This window comes from Trachemys scripta, chromosome 4 (genome assembly GCF_013100865.1).
Source record: "Trachemys scripta elegans isolate TJP31775 chromosome 4, CAS_Tse_1.0, whole genome shotgun sequence".
Taxonomy (NCBI): Eukaryota; Metazoa; Chordata; order Testudines; family Emydidae; genus Trachemys; species Trachemys scripta.
Window position 1 is genome coordinate 77151629 of NC_048301.1, and position 19308 is coordinate 77170936.

The 19308-nt window shown below is 41.8% G+C and overlaps 1 protein-coding gene across 1 annotated transcript in view; it reads left to right on the forward strand.

The window, feature by feature from the left end:
• LRRC4C (leucine rich repeat containing 4C) overlaps positions 1 to 8838 on the forward strand; it is a 143527-nt gene extending 134689 nt beyond the window's left edge. The window contains exon 2 of the mRNA XM_034769646.1: positions 4823 to 8838. Within this exon, the coding sequence (XP_034625537.1) occupies positions 4865 to 6778 (1914 nt within the window). The 5' untranslated portion in view covers positions 4823 to 4864 and the 3' untranslated portion in view covers positions 6779 to 8838. The remainder of the gene's footprint in view (positions 1 to 4822) is intronic.
• The last annotated feature ends 10470 nt before the right edge of the window (positions 8839 to 19308 follow it).

A 19308-nucleotide genomic window follows, 5' to 3' on the forward strand; every position in this document is an offset into this window, starting at 1 on the left:
ATATACACAGCAGAGGGCAGCAGTGTTATTGAATTGACCATAGAGTTTGTACCTTTGTTACTAGGAAAGAGACAAAGAAAACTGAGAGTTTAAAGGAGGATCAAGGAGAACTGGAGAAACTGGTTGACTGTCCATGAATGCTGTTCCTGTCTGGATTTATAAAGCCAAACCTTTATATGTCTCTAGCACAACTGAGGGAGATACTGAATAGCAAATTGCTAAAATACAAATTTGTAGTTGAGTCTTTATGTGAACCTTGTTAAAAATATCACCACAATATTTTGTAATGCTTTAAATGATTTTTTCACATTTTTTATAGTGCCATATATTTTTCAGTATCTTATTAAGGTGAAATTGAGCCTGACCTGCAGGAAAACTTCCACACTGAGGTGAAGGAGCCACCAGCAAAACAGGGAGGACCATTTGTAACCCATGTGCACTGCAGGGGTAATCTTTGTGCTAGCACATAGCCTGGTGCAAAGGCAGCAGGCCAGGGATGAGGACAGACCAGAGGAGATTGCAGATAACCGTGGCTGTTACACAACACACAAGTGTGTTGGCATGACTACTGCTATTCCCTCCTCCCCCTTAGTGGCCACAGGGGCTGTTCTGTGGCATCAGACCCCAGTTTGGGGAGACCTGATTTGACCGTCCCAACCCTCCCATCCCTGTACTTCAGCAGCACAATGCTTGATTAATAGCCTTATGCTGATGAAATGAATTTCACCTCATGTACTTGAAAGAGAAAAAATATTGAGTTATATAAACGAGTCCAAAAATACAAACAGTAGCTACAATAGCTAAGATCCCTTTGCACCTGAAATAAGATGCTTGTTATATAGATCTTTAACGCTTGCATGCTAAAAAAACCCCAGAATAGGATCTAGAGAGATTCACAGAGAGAGAGAGAGAGACAGACAAAATGAACAAATACGCCTGATATGTGTTAAAACAACTGCACATCTTTCCTCCTCTTTATCTTCTCATTATGGACAGTTTGCAAAAAGTATCTGGCTTTGAAAAAAAATATTTAAAGTACCCAATTAGTTGGCCAAACTATATAGGTTGTGATGCAATTGTGCACGCATTTGAAGGGTGCAGAGCAATTGCTGAAGGTACTTTCAGAGAGTGTGGTCCTGGTGCTTGGGTGTGGATGATATATGTTCAGCACAGGACTCAAGGGAGAAAGGTAAACATGGCTGCAAGCCCGGGCACTGCCTTGAACAGGTTTGCATTCAATGAAAATTTGAGCAGTTCTTGGCAGCTCCACATGTGAGGCTTCTTATGAATCAGTTGCCAATTCCTTAGTTTCTGAGCAGTGGCTATCCTTCCATATCCACCTGAAACAGATGATGGGAGAGCCCAAAAGCATGCACACAGATCCTGTTTATAGGACGATAGAAGAGGCAACTGGAGGAGGTCTTGCCTCTTGCAGGGGTGAAAGGGAGTACATGGAGAGGGTTTTTGGTGAGGGAGGGAAAGTGTTCTTGGCGCAACTGACTAGGCGAGGATTTGGTAGTGGAATTCCTGGGAAATGCCTTTTGTAGCTTGAAGGTCTTGTCTAGGGCAGCTGGGTGCATGATTTAAGATCCGTATGGAAGTTGGGTGTGTGGGAATTAGTGGAAGAGTGTATGAAAGTGGGGATGGATGTTGGCAGCGCCAGTATTCTCTCCCAGCCTTGTCTTGTTCTTGCTGCTCCCTCTTGTATTACTGTCACTGCCTCCCTGCTTTTGCAAGCTGCCCAAGACTGAGGAGAGAGCCGAGTAGCAAAAACAGTTACAAAAAGGGCACTTGGCAGCCTGCAGACCAGCCGCTTCAAAGTAGGCCCTTGATGGTGACGGTTTGAGGAGTAACCACAGACTATCCCTACAGCTTTTGTGGATGCATGAGGGAGCTCCTGACCGCATGTCATGCCAGATGCACAATGACCCTTGAGAGCTCTGATGTTAAATATAGTGGGCCAAATCCTCTTCTCAGCTACATTGAAGTCTATGGAATTGCACCAAAGCAATTGGGGGGGGAGGGAATGGTTCTGTGTTTCATTGATTGCTGATGTGATTCATTATTGAAGCCAAGATGTTTTGGGATAAGACAATAAAAAAAATCCACAATACTAAAAACACAAACATCAAAAATTTAATAAAATCTTGCCCAGTGTTTCAAAAAAATATAACCATAGCATGCAATTCAATAGCAAGATCTATCCAACAATATCAATTCATCTTATAAACAATAATGGTCTGATTCTGGTGTCATACCAGTTTAACACTAGTGTAATCTATTGATTTCAGCAGAGTCACTCCTGTTTTTACAACAATGTAGGAAAAATCAGAATCCAATCCTGATTAATTAAAACTTATCACTTCTCTCTGAGGTTGTTAATATAGACCTTTGTTTTAAAGTTGAAGAAATTAAGACATGGAGAGCGAATGGGACATTGTGACAGGGTCGGTAGCTCACCGCTGTGGCGCCTCCTCCTGGCCGCTTCGGGGAATTAGTTTTGCGCCAGTAGAGCACCCTCTGTGGGCGGCGTTCCGCCTGTCGTCTCGCCTTTGTGGGGTGCACGGACTTGCGTTGCTCCCGACGTCGGCGTCCTCTTCCGGAGCGCTGCCCTCCAACAGTGTCCCTTTGTCCAATCACACCCCCTTCCGGGGGGGTGGTGGTTAAACAACAGCCCCACACCCTCGAGTCCGATCCTCACAGTCCAGGACCTGGTGTGGTGCTGACAGGCCGCTCCCTGCGGCCCGTAGCTGTGCGTGGGGCAGCACAGCAAACAGAGGGGGAAAGGGGGGGGGACTCAGGCCCACCCACTACTCTGAGTCCCGGTCCAGAGGCCCTCAGGTGACAGTCTCACTGTCCTTCTTCTCCTTCCTCCTCTGACTATCCCTCTGGACCAATTCCCCAACAGCCCTTCTCTACGCTAGGCCTCCTCCTCTCAGGCCTGCCGCCTAGCAGGCTATGTAGTGGGGCCTTCTCCCACTCTCTCAGGCTGGCCTGCACTGCACTGTCCGTGGTGCTGGCCTCCCAGCTCTGGAAACAGACCTTCCCCTCTGAAGGCCTGGGACAGACTGACTGCTCCTGCTCTGGGCAGCCTTTTATATGGCTAAGCCGGGCCCTGATTGGCTGGCTACAATCTGCCTGCTGATTGGCCTCCAGTAAGCCCTTCCCTGATTGGCTATGCGTCTGCGCAGGCGCCTAGGCCTGCTGCAGCCCACCCTTTCTGGGTGTGGGGCAATCGCCCCACCACAGACATAAAGAAAGAGAAACAAGTGACTTATGCAAGGTTGCAAAACAGTTGGTGTCAGTTTAATCAATAGATACTACAGTGATTGGTGTGTATAAATAGCAAAAATAGACTAGATAAAGCAGATAGATACAGCCCAGATCTCCTGATTCCCAGTCCTATATTTTAGATGTTGGACTATGATAGTCAAGTTTTAAGAGTGCAAAAGAAAGCCCTTGGTAATTCTGAGATATTGTTGCACATTACTACCAAGCATGCATAATTAAATTCATAAATATATATTGTCAGAACATATGATTATAAAAATTGTCTTTCTTTAAATGGACTGTTCTGATGTACAACATATTTTTTAACTAAGATGGCTTTTTACCACAAAATGAAACAATTTGAGGTTTAAAGTGAAAAACCTTTAGCTGATAGTTTTTTGTTCTGCTGAATACATGTATTATGCATCAGGGTGCTCAGGGTTATAAATGTGCTTTGAGCTTGCTGTAATTTGTAAGACTTCACTTGTGGCTGATTTATAGGAAATTTCATTAATCTCTACAGTGGAGGGACCTTGCAGATAGCAGCAGATTGAAAATGAACCCAGGGCTGGGGGCTTTAAGAACTACCACAAATGAATCAGCACTGAAAAACTTTGAATGGTAATGGTCATTTGCAGAATGTAAAGGTCTTTCCCCACCCCCACCCTCCCGCCACTAAGAGCTGAAGGAAAATTTTTGGAGGTAACAGTGAAATTACCAACCCTGCAGCTAGCAGGATATGTTTTTTTAAAATTTAAACAGCTATTCTTTATTTCTGTGTTCAGCACACATTTACTAATGAGTGTTTCTCTGCTGTTGCTGCTGCTGCTAAACCTGAGAATAGAGGAGGAAATATCATGAAACTGAATGAGTCTGTTTAATGGTGGGGGAGAGCTGATGGTCAACAGTTCTCATAAAGTTTTTTTTTTTTATCCTCTCCCCTGAAATAAGCAAAATGTTTTACTAGCATTTTTGTGACCTTCTACATCCAGTAGTAAAAACTTCACTTGCAATAAGACCCCAGTCTTGTTGTCACATTTGCAGTGGTGTAAGGGTTCACATATGCAGTTCTGATTGTAAAACAGGGAATTGGGACTTTCGCTTGCACCTGCCAGTGTATCTTTTTAACAGTTCTTTTATTTAGAATGTGCCTAACAAGTTTAAAACCATGCATAATTTGGGGGTTCCTATCCTAACCATTATTACCTGTACTGGCTTTTCAGGTTCTTGTCACTGGAACTCTGGGTTTCCCTTCTGTATCTTAAGGATAAGTCTCTCTGCTAAGCACTGTTGTGCTGGTACTGGCTATCTGTCATCCAGTTATGCACATTATAAACTAAAATGAAGTATGGACTGAGAGTCTAGTTTCTAGAATGGCCCAAGCTCCATTGCAAGTTGGAGCCTGCAGAGTTGCAAACATTAAAATCTGTGCCTAATAGAATAGGTAGAGTCGACTGAAAAGTGTGGAGAAAAATTAATCTATGATACTGTAACTTTTAATATTTAGAGTTAATTTAATGTTATTTTCCCCCTCTTCCTTTCTTTCTTTCAGACGATTCAAACTCCAGAAGGACCAACACCAAATAAATTATGAATGTTGAACAAGATGACCTTACATCCACAGCAGATAATGATAGGTCCTAGGTTTAACAGGGCCCTATTTGACCCCCTGCTTGTGGTGCTACTGGCTCTTCAACTTCTTGTGGTGGCTGGTCTAGTCAGGGCTCAAACTTGCCCTTCTGTCTGCTCCTGCAGCAACCAGTTCAGCAAAGTGATTTGTGTGCGGAAGAATCTGAGAGAGGTTCCAGACGGCATCTCCACCAACACACGGTTATTGAATCTCCATGAAAACCAGATCCAAATAATTAAGGTGAATAGCTTCAAACATTTGAGACACCTGGAAATCTTGCAGCTGAGTAGAAATCACATTAGAACCATTGAAATAGGGGCCTTCAATGGTCTGGCCAATCTCAACACTCTGGAACTTTTTGACAATCGTCTTACCACCATCCCTAATGGGGCTTTTGTATACCTGTCAAAATTGAAGGAGCTTTGGTTGAGAAACAATCCTATTGAAAGCATCCCTTCTTATGCTTTTAACAGAATCCCTTCCCTACGTAGGTTGGATTTGGGGGAACTAAAAAGGCTTTCATACATCTCAGAAGGTGCCTTTGAAGGTCTATCCAATTTGAGGTATTTGAACCTTGCTATGTGCAACCTTCGAGAGATCCCTAACCTCACACCACTCATAAAACTGGATGAGTTAGATCTTTCTGGTAACCATCTGACAGCCATCAGGCCGGGGTCCTTCCAAGGGTTAATGCATCTTCAAAAATTGTGGATGATACAGTCCCAGATTCAAGTGATTGAAAGGAATGCCTTTGATAACCTTCAGTCACTGGTGGAAATCAACCTGGCACACAACAACCTAACACTACTGCCTCACGATCTCTTCACACCACTCCACCTAGAAAGGATCCACCTGCACCACAATCCTTGGAATTGCAACTGTGACATTCTTTGGCTCAGCTGGTGGATTAAGGACAAAGCACCCTCCAATACTGCATGCTGTGCTCGCTGCAACACACCTCCCAATTTGAAAGGAAGGTACATCGGTGAGCTGGACCTGAATTATTTCACGTGTTATGCTCCGGTGATAGTGGAGCCACCAGCAGACCTCAACGTCACAGAAGGCATGGCTGCAGAACTGAAATGCCGAGCATCGACCTCCCTGACCTCTGTATCTTGGATTACTCCAAATGGATCGGTTATGACGCATGGGGCATACAGAGTTCGGATTGCTGTGCTCAGTGATGGCACATTAAATTTTACAAAGGTGACCGTGCAAGACACGGGCTTGTATACCTGCATGGTGAGTAACTCTGTTGGGAATACTACAGCTTCTGCCACACTGAACGTCACTGCACTGGACAATGGTTACACATACTTTTCAACTGTCACGGTAGAGACTATGGAACCTTCTCAGGATGAGGCACGGACCACAGAGCAGATTGGGCCCACACCAGTTATTGACTGGGAGACCACCAATGTGACAACTTCTCTTACTCCACAGAGCACAAGGTCGACAGAGAAAACATTTACCATCCCAGTGACAGATGCAAGCAATGGGATCCCAGGAATAGATGAGGTTATGAAGACTACCAAAATCATAATTGGTTGTTTTGTGGCTATCACTCTCATGGCCGCTGTGATGCTGGTAATATTCTACAAAATGAGGAAACAGCATCACCGGCAGAACCACCATGCTCCAACACGGACTGTAGAGATCATTAACGTGGATGATGAGCTTACAGGGGATACACCCATAGAGAGTCACTTGCCCATGCCGGCGATAGAGCATGAGCACCTAAATCATTATAACTCTTATAAGTCTCCTTTCAACCACACAACAACAGTTAATACAATAAATTCAATACACAGTTCAGTGCATGAACCGTTATTGATCCGAATGAACTCAAAAGACAATGTACAAGAGACTCAGATCTAAAATATTTACAAAATTGGGGGGAGGGGAAATACAAAAAAGACGGTTTATAAAACAAATGACACAAATGACTGGGCTAAATCTACTGTTTCAAAAAAAGTGTCTTTACAAAAAAAAGAAATTTATTTATTAAAAATTCTATTGTGATCTAAAGCAGACAAAATTATGTGTATTCCTCAAAACCTCTTTTTGCTGCACTTATTTACCCCTCTTCCTCTTTTCTCCCTCCCCTACCTGCCCCAACCCCATTTGCCATATTTTTCATAGGAGATCTTGATTCCCTAAAAGAACTGGTATAGGAAATTTTATAAGAATTCTGTCATACTTTGGGAATTTTTATGGTGAACTCTAGTGGTGAGATTCAGTCGATTTTGTCTCTTTTTTCTGTTTTATTTTTTCTTTTCTCATACCCTTCTTGAAATGGTTCTACAGGGAATGGAGCATTAGCAGTAGATTTGTAAGTGAGAAACAAGGAACAAGCAACAACAACAACAAAAAAGCAAAGTCTTTTTTTTTATTTTTCATGTAATGACCTGTTCTGTATTTACCAAGAGGACCATTCTGTGGAAGAAGAAACAAAAATCTAAGAAATTAATTTACTTGTGAACATCTACAAAAACCACGATCTTTTAAACAATTCTAGGACCAGAATTTGTAGTTCAAACACTAAAATAAGATTATAAATAAAATATTGTTGTTTTTTTCTGTACTCGGATACAGCTTATTTTCAGTGTGGCTTTAAAAAGTTAAAAGTTTGTTAGAAATTTTACAGTATTCTGCTGTGATGGTCTAAAACACAACAGCTTAAGAGTATTACTGCTGCATTTAGATCATTACTGAAGAATAGCATTGTTTTTATTTTAGTATATATAACAGCGTACTAGATAATAAAAATACCTGACTTTTAATGCAAAATTATAATGACTCAGTGTAAGGGAACTTTCAATTATCTTCATTGTATTCAAAGAAGTATTCCGCAGTCTGCGAAAGATGTCTACACAGAGTTCAGGTACAAAAGGGCTGACTAGACAATGGTGGAAGTTTTGTTCTTATTTTAAAGAAATGTTACTTGTATATTGGGGGGTTGTCAAAATTAATAATATTGCTTTTAATCTTCAAAGCCAGACATTTTGATTGCTTTGGAAGTTCTCCTAGCTGTAAATATGAAATCTGTTTACATACCCAAGATACATCTCTGAGTCCATATCCCTCATGGTTGCAAAATGAAATCAAGGTGCTTTGAAAGAAGTGGATTAACCCGGAAGAAAAATCAGTCTAACACACCGTTTTGGCCAAATTCACAGATGAGTCCAAGCTGCTGTAACCTGCACCTTCTTTTGGTCCCCTTTACATGTATGGGATGCCCTGACTGAAAGGATAAATGCTCTAAGGTAGCATGTGTAATCCTCAAAGTTGCAAGTGAATATTACAGCAGAAAGTCTAATCTAAAGAGGAAACTGGAGAGAGGTGACACTGAATCACAATGTGCAGGAAGCATAAGTATAGTGCAGAGGGAAACCTGAAGTCCTATAATAATCTCAGAAAAATATTTGGAGACATTATCCTTCAATGTATTACATGAAAAATAATATATGCTCTAAGGTAATTTTAATAGGGGATGAAGAAAGATCTGGATTAGACATACTGAAATACTGGGGAGAAGATTGTCTTATGATGACTTTGCTTGCTAGTCCTCCATTTGAAATGCACTGCTCCATTTTAGTAGCATTCCGGTTGAATTCCATATGAACATTGTGGCATAGTCTATCCAGAAACATTGCAGATGCATTTTGTTCAAGGTAAGGAGTTCAGATATTATGGTGATGAGAGTGGTATAGGAACCTATGTAGAACTGGAGGTGCATTTTGCCTAAGGTGTCTGCTCCATCCAGTAGCATCGGAGGTGTGTTAAATTTTTGTCTCTTGTACTTTGGCCATCTGGAAGCAGCAGACTGTTGAGGAGCTTTCCATTACAAAAATTTTGTCCACCTTTTTGATTAAAATGCTGCTGAGCCCTATTTTTTTTAAAGCATAAAATTTAATTGAGCTACAGCTTGACCCTATTCATAATCAAAGATTTTAAATAAATAAATAAAAATGCATAGACAACTGTAAAATATTCCCCCCCTCCCCCCAGTGGATATTCTTAGCTGCTCATTATAAGGTTAAGGAAAAAACCCCTACTGGCATTATCTTGGGGGAGGAGAAGAAAGGGGTTGGAAAGGCTTAGATGGCTCCCCCACACAGAGTTTATTTAAGTTTAAAGTAGCTATTGGTTGTCTCTGAAGCTCACTTGTATAGAAAAGATATTACAAAAAGTCTGTCTATGTTGTGCATTAATTTAAAAGAGCCCTGCAATTTCAACTTCTCTTGTTTGCATACTGTTGGGAGATGTCCCACAAATGGAAAGGAGACTAACAGAGTACACTTGACTCTATGGAAAATCCCCTCCCGCCCCGAGATTAACAGACACTGTCACCTAGATTAAGGTGCAACATTTTGATCATGCATAGGAAGCAGGAAGTGAAACTAACTGGTCTAATTTTACTTGTCAAATGAAATACAAAAAAATAAACAACATCAACAAGGAACAGTAAATCAGTATTTTAAATACTCTTGATTTGAATAAATAAGGAGTTCTTAGTTACATGGTAGGAGATTCTCTCTAACCATGGTTTATTACAGCTGACCAAAAAAAATGGCAATTATTTTTCACAGGATATTTGGGGGAAGGGGGGAGAATTGTTTTTGTTTGTTTGTTTGTTTGTTGTCAAAATATCCTGAGATAATTTTTTGGTTTTTCAAAAAATAACTGTAACCGAAATTGCGGGTGAGAGGGTGCGGAGAGGAAGTTTTCAAAAACAGTTTTTTATCATAATTTTTTTACTGAACATCTTTTGGTTCTGATTGTTCATCAAAGTTATTTTTTGTGAAAAAAATAAATCAGCCAGCTCTACTAATCCATTTGAAACCACACCAATGCTCACACCCATGGGGGGCTCTGCATTCTTGTTAGACCCCTGAGGATTCCTCTTGTTTTTCCCTACTTCTCTGCTACCCAGCTGTGGCACTGTCATTGCCTTTCCAACCCAGAATAACTGCACAGAGTCCTCCCCAGAGCTAGTCAACCCCATACCTTTAACTGCTAGAGGGGATATGGAATAATGTGAGAGAAGTCACTAGCTGCTGCAGCTCTGCCACTTCAGAGTTAGAAGCTGGGAACCATGCCTATATGTCCTGTATGGCAGAGGACAGCTACCAGGTTGCTATGATGAATTTGCTCTTATTGGTGAAACTCTAGATGAGCTATGAAATATTATTTCCTGCACAGAAGCAACAAATGTAATCTTGATTATGAAGTGTCATTTTTTTTAATGTACACGTGGTAAAAGATGAAATAATCTTCAATTCACCTGATCAAGTTGTACAGAGTTAGCTGCTTTCTTCTATAAATACAAATTGCAGAGGCTTTTTTCCTCAGGAATAGTCTTCAAGTGCACAAAAAGAGGTATGATTATAGGGCTTGAAGTATGCAGGAGAGTGAGAAAAAACAAATAGGTTGCATAACACGAGCATGTTATGTTTCTCCGAAACACGCTAAATGTACAAAAATTGTTATGTTCCTGGATTTCTCTTTCTACAGAAAATAGTCTGTGCACTAAAGAATAATGTGGAAGGGTTTCCAGATTCCATTTTACATAGATGACACTGTGGGTCAGTTGCACTATAAGAAAAAGGGGAAAAAACTAAATGGACATTGTATTTGGAATCTGACAGTCTAGATTTGATGTGGTGTGAGTATTATGCATAACTTCTGTTGAAGGCTTCACTGGTGTGAGATAAGAGTATTATTTACCACAGTCCTTTGGACAAGAAGGATGAAGAATTCCATAAAGCTGCTTTCCCCTTCCCTCAAGTGCATATTCCCATATATTCATGTCTTAAGGATAGCATTTTTTTAAATTACTTAAGGCTTGCTTTTCTTTTTGAGATCCAAAAGATAAAGGTCCAGGAAACATTAGAAGCTGAAGGGGCAGAACCTGTACAGTTTCACTGCAAATAAATAAATAAAACCAAGTTTTAGCCTAGTCTACATGATATAGTAAAAACCACATATATTACCAGTTGTCTCAAATGTCTCTGTTCCCCCTCGGTATAAATATGCATGTATGACCAAAGATGCACTTAATCCAGTGGCACACAGCTCTAGCAGCTCCATTTACAGTTGTTCTAGTAATAACCAGGAGATGAATGTTGTAATGAGCACTGAGTTCCACTGATTATAGTCTCTGTATTGGCATTAACTGGCAAAAGCCTCCACTTCCGTTGTTATTCGGATAGTGCAGAACTGGTGAAGGGATTATGGGCATGCATAGCTTTGGGAAGATACTGGGGAGCCTACCCAGAGGGCCTGCAGTGCCTGTGTACCATGTAGCCTGTCTTTGTGGTGGTTCCACACAGCAAGGATCCGGATGGGAAAAGTATTGTTGTAGGGGTGCAGTTTCATTGTCTGCTCCCTGCCTCAGAGGACAGATGCAGTAGTTAGTAAGGACTAAAGTAATGCAGCATCCAGTGCATAGCAACTGGAAATAGGGGAGATTTCCTTCTTTCCAGTCTCTGGTTAACTCCGCTACACCAAACCGAGCTCCAAGTCTTTAATTCAAGCAATAAGATTTAAGCCTTAGTCAATATGGCTGAATCCCACACATTGACCTACATTGGGAATTTTGAATCAGTGGCAAAGTCATCATATTTTCATAAATGTTGCTCAGGAGCAGTCTTGCCTAGTGGGTAATGCACTAGAGTGGGACTCTGGAGACCTGCGGTCTTTTCCTGGCTCTGCTATTGTCCTGCTGGGTGAGCTTGGACAAGTCACTTCAGCTCCCTGTATTCCAGTCTCCCCATATGTAAGATAGGGATACTGATACTGCCCTCCTTTGTAAAGCACTTGGCAATCGATTGATGAAAAGCAGTATGAAAGAATTAAATATTATTGTTTTTATTATTTATGATGGTTTGAGAAAGACCGGGAAAGCTTTGCAGAATGTAGATCTCAGCCCTACTCAGCTTACTTAGACAAGTAGCTATAGCCTATTATACCCAACTGAATGCTCTTTGTAGCCCCTCCTCTGAGGTATGGTTCAAGCCTCCTCCCTGGTGACCAATGCTGCAGCACTGTGAATGGAGCAGCTTGAACAAAAAAATAGGGTTCCTCTTACAATGTCTTTGCCTCTCCTGACTCCCTGGTCAGGAGTCCTGTGGAGGTTTCGACTGGCTTTCAGTTGCAGACACCAGGCTGGATCTCTGCCTCTCTGGCATCTGTAGAGCTGGAATTGCCCTCACCCATGCACTAAATAAATAAATGGAGATATCCTATCTCCTAGAACTGGAAGGGACCTTGAAAGGTCATTGAGTCCAGCCCCCTGCCTTCACTAGCAGGACCAAGTACTGATTTTGCCCCAGATCCCCAAGTGGCCCCCTCAAGGATTGAACTCACAACACTGGGTTTAGCAGGCCAATGCTCAAACCACTGAGCTATCCCTAGACCCCACAGCACATCAAAGTCTCCCTTTGTGGGGAGTAGGAGTTAATTAGACTCCCTGAGCTCTTCTGCTTCTCTCTGAGCTCCAACACAAAACTGAAATTAAACCTAGTCTCTTTGTTTCTCAGTCAGACTGTCCCCTCCCACTGATTCACCATTGGCCCAGCAAACTCACCCCATGCAGAAGCCTCCCTAGTGGCCTCTGCAGGAATTGCTAGTTCATACTGTCCCCACTCCTGACTCCAAGCATGCTGGAAATGGTGTCGGAGGGTGCTAGTAGCCATTATTGCCGTAGTCCACAGGGTAGGATCCCCTAGAGACTAGTCCAGAGTTCCAGAAGCTGGAAAATTCCAAGATGGGGTTACACCTAAGTGATTTACATCAGGCAGGATTTGGCCTGTGGCAGTCAGCAACCTACCAGAGCACATGTATTCTTGCTATCATTCCTTTATAGCTTACATTTATATGGTATGTTGTATCCTGAAAGCTCCCAAAATGCTTTACAAATGGCTGGGTAAGTGAACCTATCTTGAATCCTATCTGAGGTTCACAAATGTTCCAAACCCATTCCAGTACTTTATTTTGGCTGAATGTGGAAACACTGAAGTACCCAGAGAAGTGACTATGGTTATTTCATATAGACAAGGATAGGAAAAAATCTATATTTTTCCAACTTTGAAGAATTTCGTGTTAAAAAATATGGTAGAAGATCATTACATTTTTTCTGACATGAAGAAGGAATTTCTATAGTGATTAAAGCATGTACTGGTAGTCAGGACTCCTCTGGGAGTTCTGAGAAAACATATGCCTCATGTCAGCCCTAACACTCTCTAAAACTAATGAAAACATTTCTCCATACTCAGGGACTGCGAATACAAGGACTCCGGCTGCCCTCTGTCTGCTGCTGATGTGTGTGGACTTCCTGGACCTTCTAATGTGCTTGCACACTCATACAGCAGCATTCAGAATCTGATCTTTCAACTCTGGAATACTCTCCCAGGGAAAGCAGACGCAGAAAACCTCTGTTAGGTCATCTAATTCCTCTCTCCATGTTACTTTCCACAGCCAGCACAGGTTCACTCCCTGTGACCTCCAGGGGTTGCTTGAGTATAGTTTTAAAGGGCTCAACAATGAAGTTTCCTGCATTTTCTCTGATTCTGTATTTCAGTAACAACATTTTGTTATGTATCCAGGGCTTCAGAAGGCTGTTTTGGATCTGGTTACCAATCAAAAGAGTAAGGGTAAGTTATAGTGGTAGTTTATGTATTAATAATTAATTAAGTCAGATTATTATTAATACAAATGTACTTTAGTTCCCTGTCAGGGGGAGGCAGTCTTTATTATAAATAATTCCATTATGATACCAGAGAACAAGCAAGAGAGCTCATATACTATGAAAAATATGCATGTGTGTGCATGCGCGCACACACACACACGCACATATATATGCAGTGTGGTATTATTTAAGAGTGAGATACTACAGATGGGATTAGAGAAATGAAAAAGGAAACATAAATATGGAGAAAGAGAGAAAGTAATGGATGGGTTGTGATGGATGTCCAGGAAAACTGAACTGAGGTGTCTGCAAAAGAGATTTGGTCACTTACGTACTTATCTTCAATAATTGAATCCTCCCCGCCACCCCACAAGGAAAGCTGTGGTCTAGTTATTTCAGCATGGAGATGGATTCTTCTTTTGCCTCTGCTACTAACTTGCTGTGTAGTTTTATGTCTTTGTCTTAACTAGACTGGTCTGATTTTTTTTCACAAAATAGTTTTTCATCAGAAAATGATGATTCACTGAAACTTGTATTTTTTTGACCATACCAGTTTCAACAAAACTGTTGGACCCCTCAGGTCAAGGATAGAATTACGGGTCAAAGAGACAGAGAACCCCCACAATAGTCAATAGCCCAGAGCAAGCACCTGGGACATGGGAGACCCACATCCAGAAGTTGTGCAGACATACCCTTTGTGAGAAAGGGTGACCTGGTTTAGACACCCAACTTGAGGAGCGAATTCACAGCTGAGAATCCTGAACAGAGATAGGTACCTCCCTCCAGCCTGTCAGTGAGGTGCCTGAGGCCTAGATCAAAGGGAGTTAGACACCTAAGTGCCTTGTGAATCTGGGCCCTAAATCCCACCCTCATGCTCTGACTCAGCTTACTGACTTATGAGGACTGTTTTCTTAAATGCTTAATTGCCCTCATGCAGTGTATGAGCAGCCGGGGCAGCTAACTCAGGCCCAAGGATTACAATAGGTGGCAGTACACCTAGGAGTTCAGTGTTCTAATGCATAAGTTCTTTTTTGATGTAGTCATAAGTGTCTTAGGAACCTAAGTTCCATTTTCAAAGGTGACATAGGAATTTAGCACTCTAGGTCTTATAAAAGCCAATGGATGGTAAAATCCTCTTCTTAGAGTCCACCCAACTAAGTAATATGCTTATCTGATAGGTATCTGAGTTCCATCTTTTAGTACTTATAGCCCATTTTATCTAAGATCTCAAAGGAGAGTAAAATACTGTTATCCCAGGTTCTTACAGATGGACAAACTGAGGTACAGAGAGGTTAAGACTAGAGCTGTGACAATTTCATAGAATCATAGAATCATAGAATATCAGAGTTGGAAGGGACCTCAAGAGGTCATCTAGTCCAACCCCCTGCTCAAAGCAGGACCAATTCCCAGCTAAATCATCCCAGCCAGGGCTTTGTCAAGCCGGGCCTTAAAAACCTCCAAGGAAGGAGACTCCACCACCTCCCTAGGTAACGCATTCCAGTGTTTCACCACCCTCCTAGTGAAATAGTTTTTCCTGATATCCAACCTGGACCTCCCCCACTGCAACTTGAGACCATTGCTCCTTGTTCTGTCATCTGCCACCACTGAGAACAGCCGAGCTCCATCCTCTTTGGAACCCCCCTTCAGGTAGTTGAAGGCTGCTATCAAAGCTATCCATTTCCATGGTTTCAAAAAGAGCAAATAAAAGTGCTCTAAGGTTGTTCAAAAATAATTGCATGAACAAGTGATGGTTTTTCCCTCTCTCCCCCGCCCCAATCTTTTCTCTTTCCTCAACAACTGCTTCTCCTTTGACTCTGCATCCAGCTCTTCAAGGCCCCTATTAAACTGGCATCAAGTCTAAGACTGTCAGTCACCATGGCCTGCATGTAGGGCTTCAGCAGCCTCACAGAGATCTTTTATTTTGTTATAAATTTCATTGCCTAGTTCCAGAGTGTCCTGCACAGAATGGATGTGTGCATTATTGGCAGTCATCTCTTATTTCTTCTGCCTGGAAAATATTGGCTCAGGGGAGTTTCCCTTTCTATATCCCTGCTGATTTCTGACACTGCAATGGGGAGACAATCAATTCTTTACCAAAAAATGTAGCCTTAGCTCACCCAGAGCTTTCATTAATGAGACAAAGTGCTGCCTGCTCAGAGAAAGAAGAATGGAGTAGAACGTATAGTGGGTGGGGAGAAAAGAGAAGGATAAAATGAGCACTATTGAAAGAGAAGAAGAGTATGATAAAGAGAGAAAGGGGATGAAAAAAAGAGAGAGAGAGAGGGAGGATAATCCCCCCTTTCATGCCTCTCCTTGTCTTCTCTCATTCATTTTTTTGCATTCCATCTTCTTGTCTCCTCCTTGATACAAGAAGATCCCACAGTGGTTGGAGTATTATGGAGAGATTGAATTGAAAACTGTCAGAAGAACCATTTTTAAAATGGTAATGTAAAACTAACACATAGGATTGAGTACAGGTGTCTAATCGGGTGTGGGTCACACCCATCTCAGATGATTTTTAGGGTGTTCTGATGTTATATAGCTAAGAGAAATGGAATGACAGTAAGCACGTGAAAAATTAGGTTGAATGGTTGGAAAATATTCCAAACGGATTGGTTAGACTGGAAAACAGCCTCCAAAGGGAATTAGCGGAAAATTTTATACCGGGGTTGCAAAACCGTGGCTTGTGAGCCACTTGTGGCTCTTTTACAGTTAAAATGCAGTTCGTAGAGTTCCCACCCCCCCATTCTCTACCTACCAGACTTGGGGGCATGTGTTTTATTGCATTACCCTTCAGATGCTTTTTGACTTTAATCTTTATATTTTCTTTGTCTCCCTTCTTTGCCTGTCCACTTCCCCCCAATACAAATCCTTTTTACCCAGATAGTCACCCTGTGATGCAGTTGTAAAATTTAAATCCTGGATGCATTTAATTAAAAAAAAAACAGAATTTTATTAATGAAACCTAATGTCAGATAATATATCCCTCCAACACATCAACTTCCAATTCTGACCACCACCAAGGCTCCTGACTCTCAAAAAAGATGGGGATTCACATAGTAGATATGGTCTCTATTGCCTTGTCACCACCAAATTGCCTCGATTGGATACACCCTTTTATAGGATCCTTTCCCAGAATGCTTTTCTTGGTAGCTGCTCCTTTAAATTAGGCAGAGACTAGCAGCCACAGCCTTAAAATGACCCTTGTCCATGTGACTGCTACAGACTACTCCTCCCTGCCTTCCAGCTGGTAAGTATTTTAAGCTCCTATTATGTTTTCTTCTACTGTTCCCTTTTCTCTTAATAGTAAGGAAGTAATTTGCTCTCCTGCTCTTCCATCTTCTCTCTACTCTCCTTCCCATCCTTTCCACTTCCCCCACCCCCGTTATTTTCTGCCCACCATTTTCCTCTTGGAATTATACTTGCCTTCCCATCAGTTTTGTTCCTTTCATAAACTTGGTCTGCAGTTTGGGTGTGCACTCTTAAACAGCTATTCTATTTCACCCCAGAGGAAGGAACTTTTAAATGATAAATGAATCTATCCATGCTTAAAGTTTGCATAACAGTTTATATGACTTTGAAAATTCTTTGGTATCCTTTTGTGCAAATGTGAGGCCATAATTTTTCAGCTCTCTCTCACTGTCTTGCTTCTCTTCTGTGCCCTCCATGACTTTTTCATATTTATTTGTCTTGGGTTAGAATTTCTTTTATCTACCCTGTCTGGCACAATCTGTGCGTATATTGTTTTTAAAATATTATTCTGGTTAGTAGTACTAATAAAAATGGTTGAATTAACAGGCCTGAAGACTGAAGCCTTCTATCTATATACCCATCACACAGATACAGCATGGCAACTACCAAATTCCTCACACTGCTCCACTGTTATAGGATACTTCAACTCTGCCCTTATGGGTACACCTCCATTTGTGAGAGAGGAATTTAGGTCCAGATCTTCAAAGGTATTTAAGCATCAAACTCCCATTTATTTCAGTGGGAATTAGGCACCTAAATATCTTTGAGGATGTGGCCTCCAGTTTCCATATCTTCTCTGCCGTGAGTGTAATCAAATGTGAAAATTGGTGGCAAATGTGGTGGTGGTCTTTTGTATGTGAACATACATTCACTAAGAACAAACTGAGACCACCAAGTTCATTTCAAATAGGTCTGCACATATGTATCAGTTGGTAACAAATTTAATTCTTCATCCCTGTTTGGTTTGATGCAGTGGTTAAATGTTCTGCATCCCAATACCAATCCAAAGAACCAGAAAGCCCTCCGTATCATCACAGTTAGAAGGGGATCTCAGACTTCAGCGTCTGAGAGTAAGATATTTAGACAGACCACCATGTATAAGTCAGCCGGTGAAGGAGCAGAGAAATTGCTGCAACACGCAGCCGGGGTTAAAGAAAACCTGTGGGTTCAGCTAGCCCCTCCCTGCTATACCTGCAGCCAATGCCAGGCTTGGAGGGGGGGAGAAAAGGAGAGCCTGGCTCATCAGATGCTGACTGGCAAGGAGGCTTGCTGTTTGCCTGCCTGAAGGGACACAGCAGCAACCTGCCATTCAATGCAGCCACTGGAGACAAGTAAGCCTTCCCCTTGCCAAAGGGAGCCTTCAAATAAGCCCCAACTGTGGCTAGAGGAGCCACACCCCAAACTAATGAGACTTTAGTAGGAAGTAGTCCAGGGAAAGAGCCCACTGTAGGCTCTATCACAACAGTGTTCACTATAGTCACTTCCCATAGCTGTGTTTCTTTGCATTCTTAATTGAGAAGATTCAATTTCTTTCTTCCATTTAACCTCTTTGGGTGCTTCAGAGAAATGAGACGGGCATTGGCAAAAAGTGCTGGTGACTTTGTTTCAAGGGTATATATCAACATAACAAATGTTTGCTTGGAGAGCCCATGCAAGCAGCTATTATAAGAGAGAGATCAACTCAAATGTGAATGCCCCAAAGCAAGTGTAAATATCTTCCTTTCCTCCATTGTCTTCCTTTACACGTAATGGTATTTGGCACATGTATATTGTAAACCAGTGGTGACTCACAACTGATAGATGACTGATCCTAGAGATTTAGCCTTCTCTCTGGGAAGCAACATGATTCAGTAGTTAGGACACTGGACTAGGAGACGTTGGCTTTATTCTTGGCTCTGCCAGATCTACAGTGTGATGATGGCCAAGTCAGTTAATCTCCGTGCCTCAGTTTCCCCATCTGTAAAATGCGGATGATGATAATTTCCCTTATTTGTAAAATGCTTGAGAACTATAGATCTAAAATGCAATGCAAGTGCTAAATGTTGTTGTTGTTGTTGCAGAATAACAGTTTCTTTGAGTTCACGTTTGGTTCAAAATTATTTAGCACTTTGAGAATTTCAAATCTAGGAATTGATCATGAAGAGTTCTGTAAGTACAATCAATGCACTATTGGAACTGTCTTGGATTACTTGTCAGATAAATCACGTGGTGGTGTTTCTGTTTCTGATTGGATGAGCACACAAGTGTTTGTCACAGATAATGGCATGTGCAAATTGTGGCTGGTCCTAACACAGCCTCATAAGGTATGTCTACACAGTATTATAAACTGAGGTGTCTGAAAGACTGGGTCTTGTCGACTTGGTGTTTCCAAGCCCAACCATCAGCATCCACACTGCATGATAAGGCTGGGTTTACAATTGCTGGACACAGGTCTCACAGCCATGCTAAGGCATCCATACTGCAC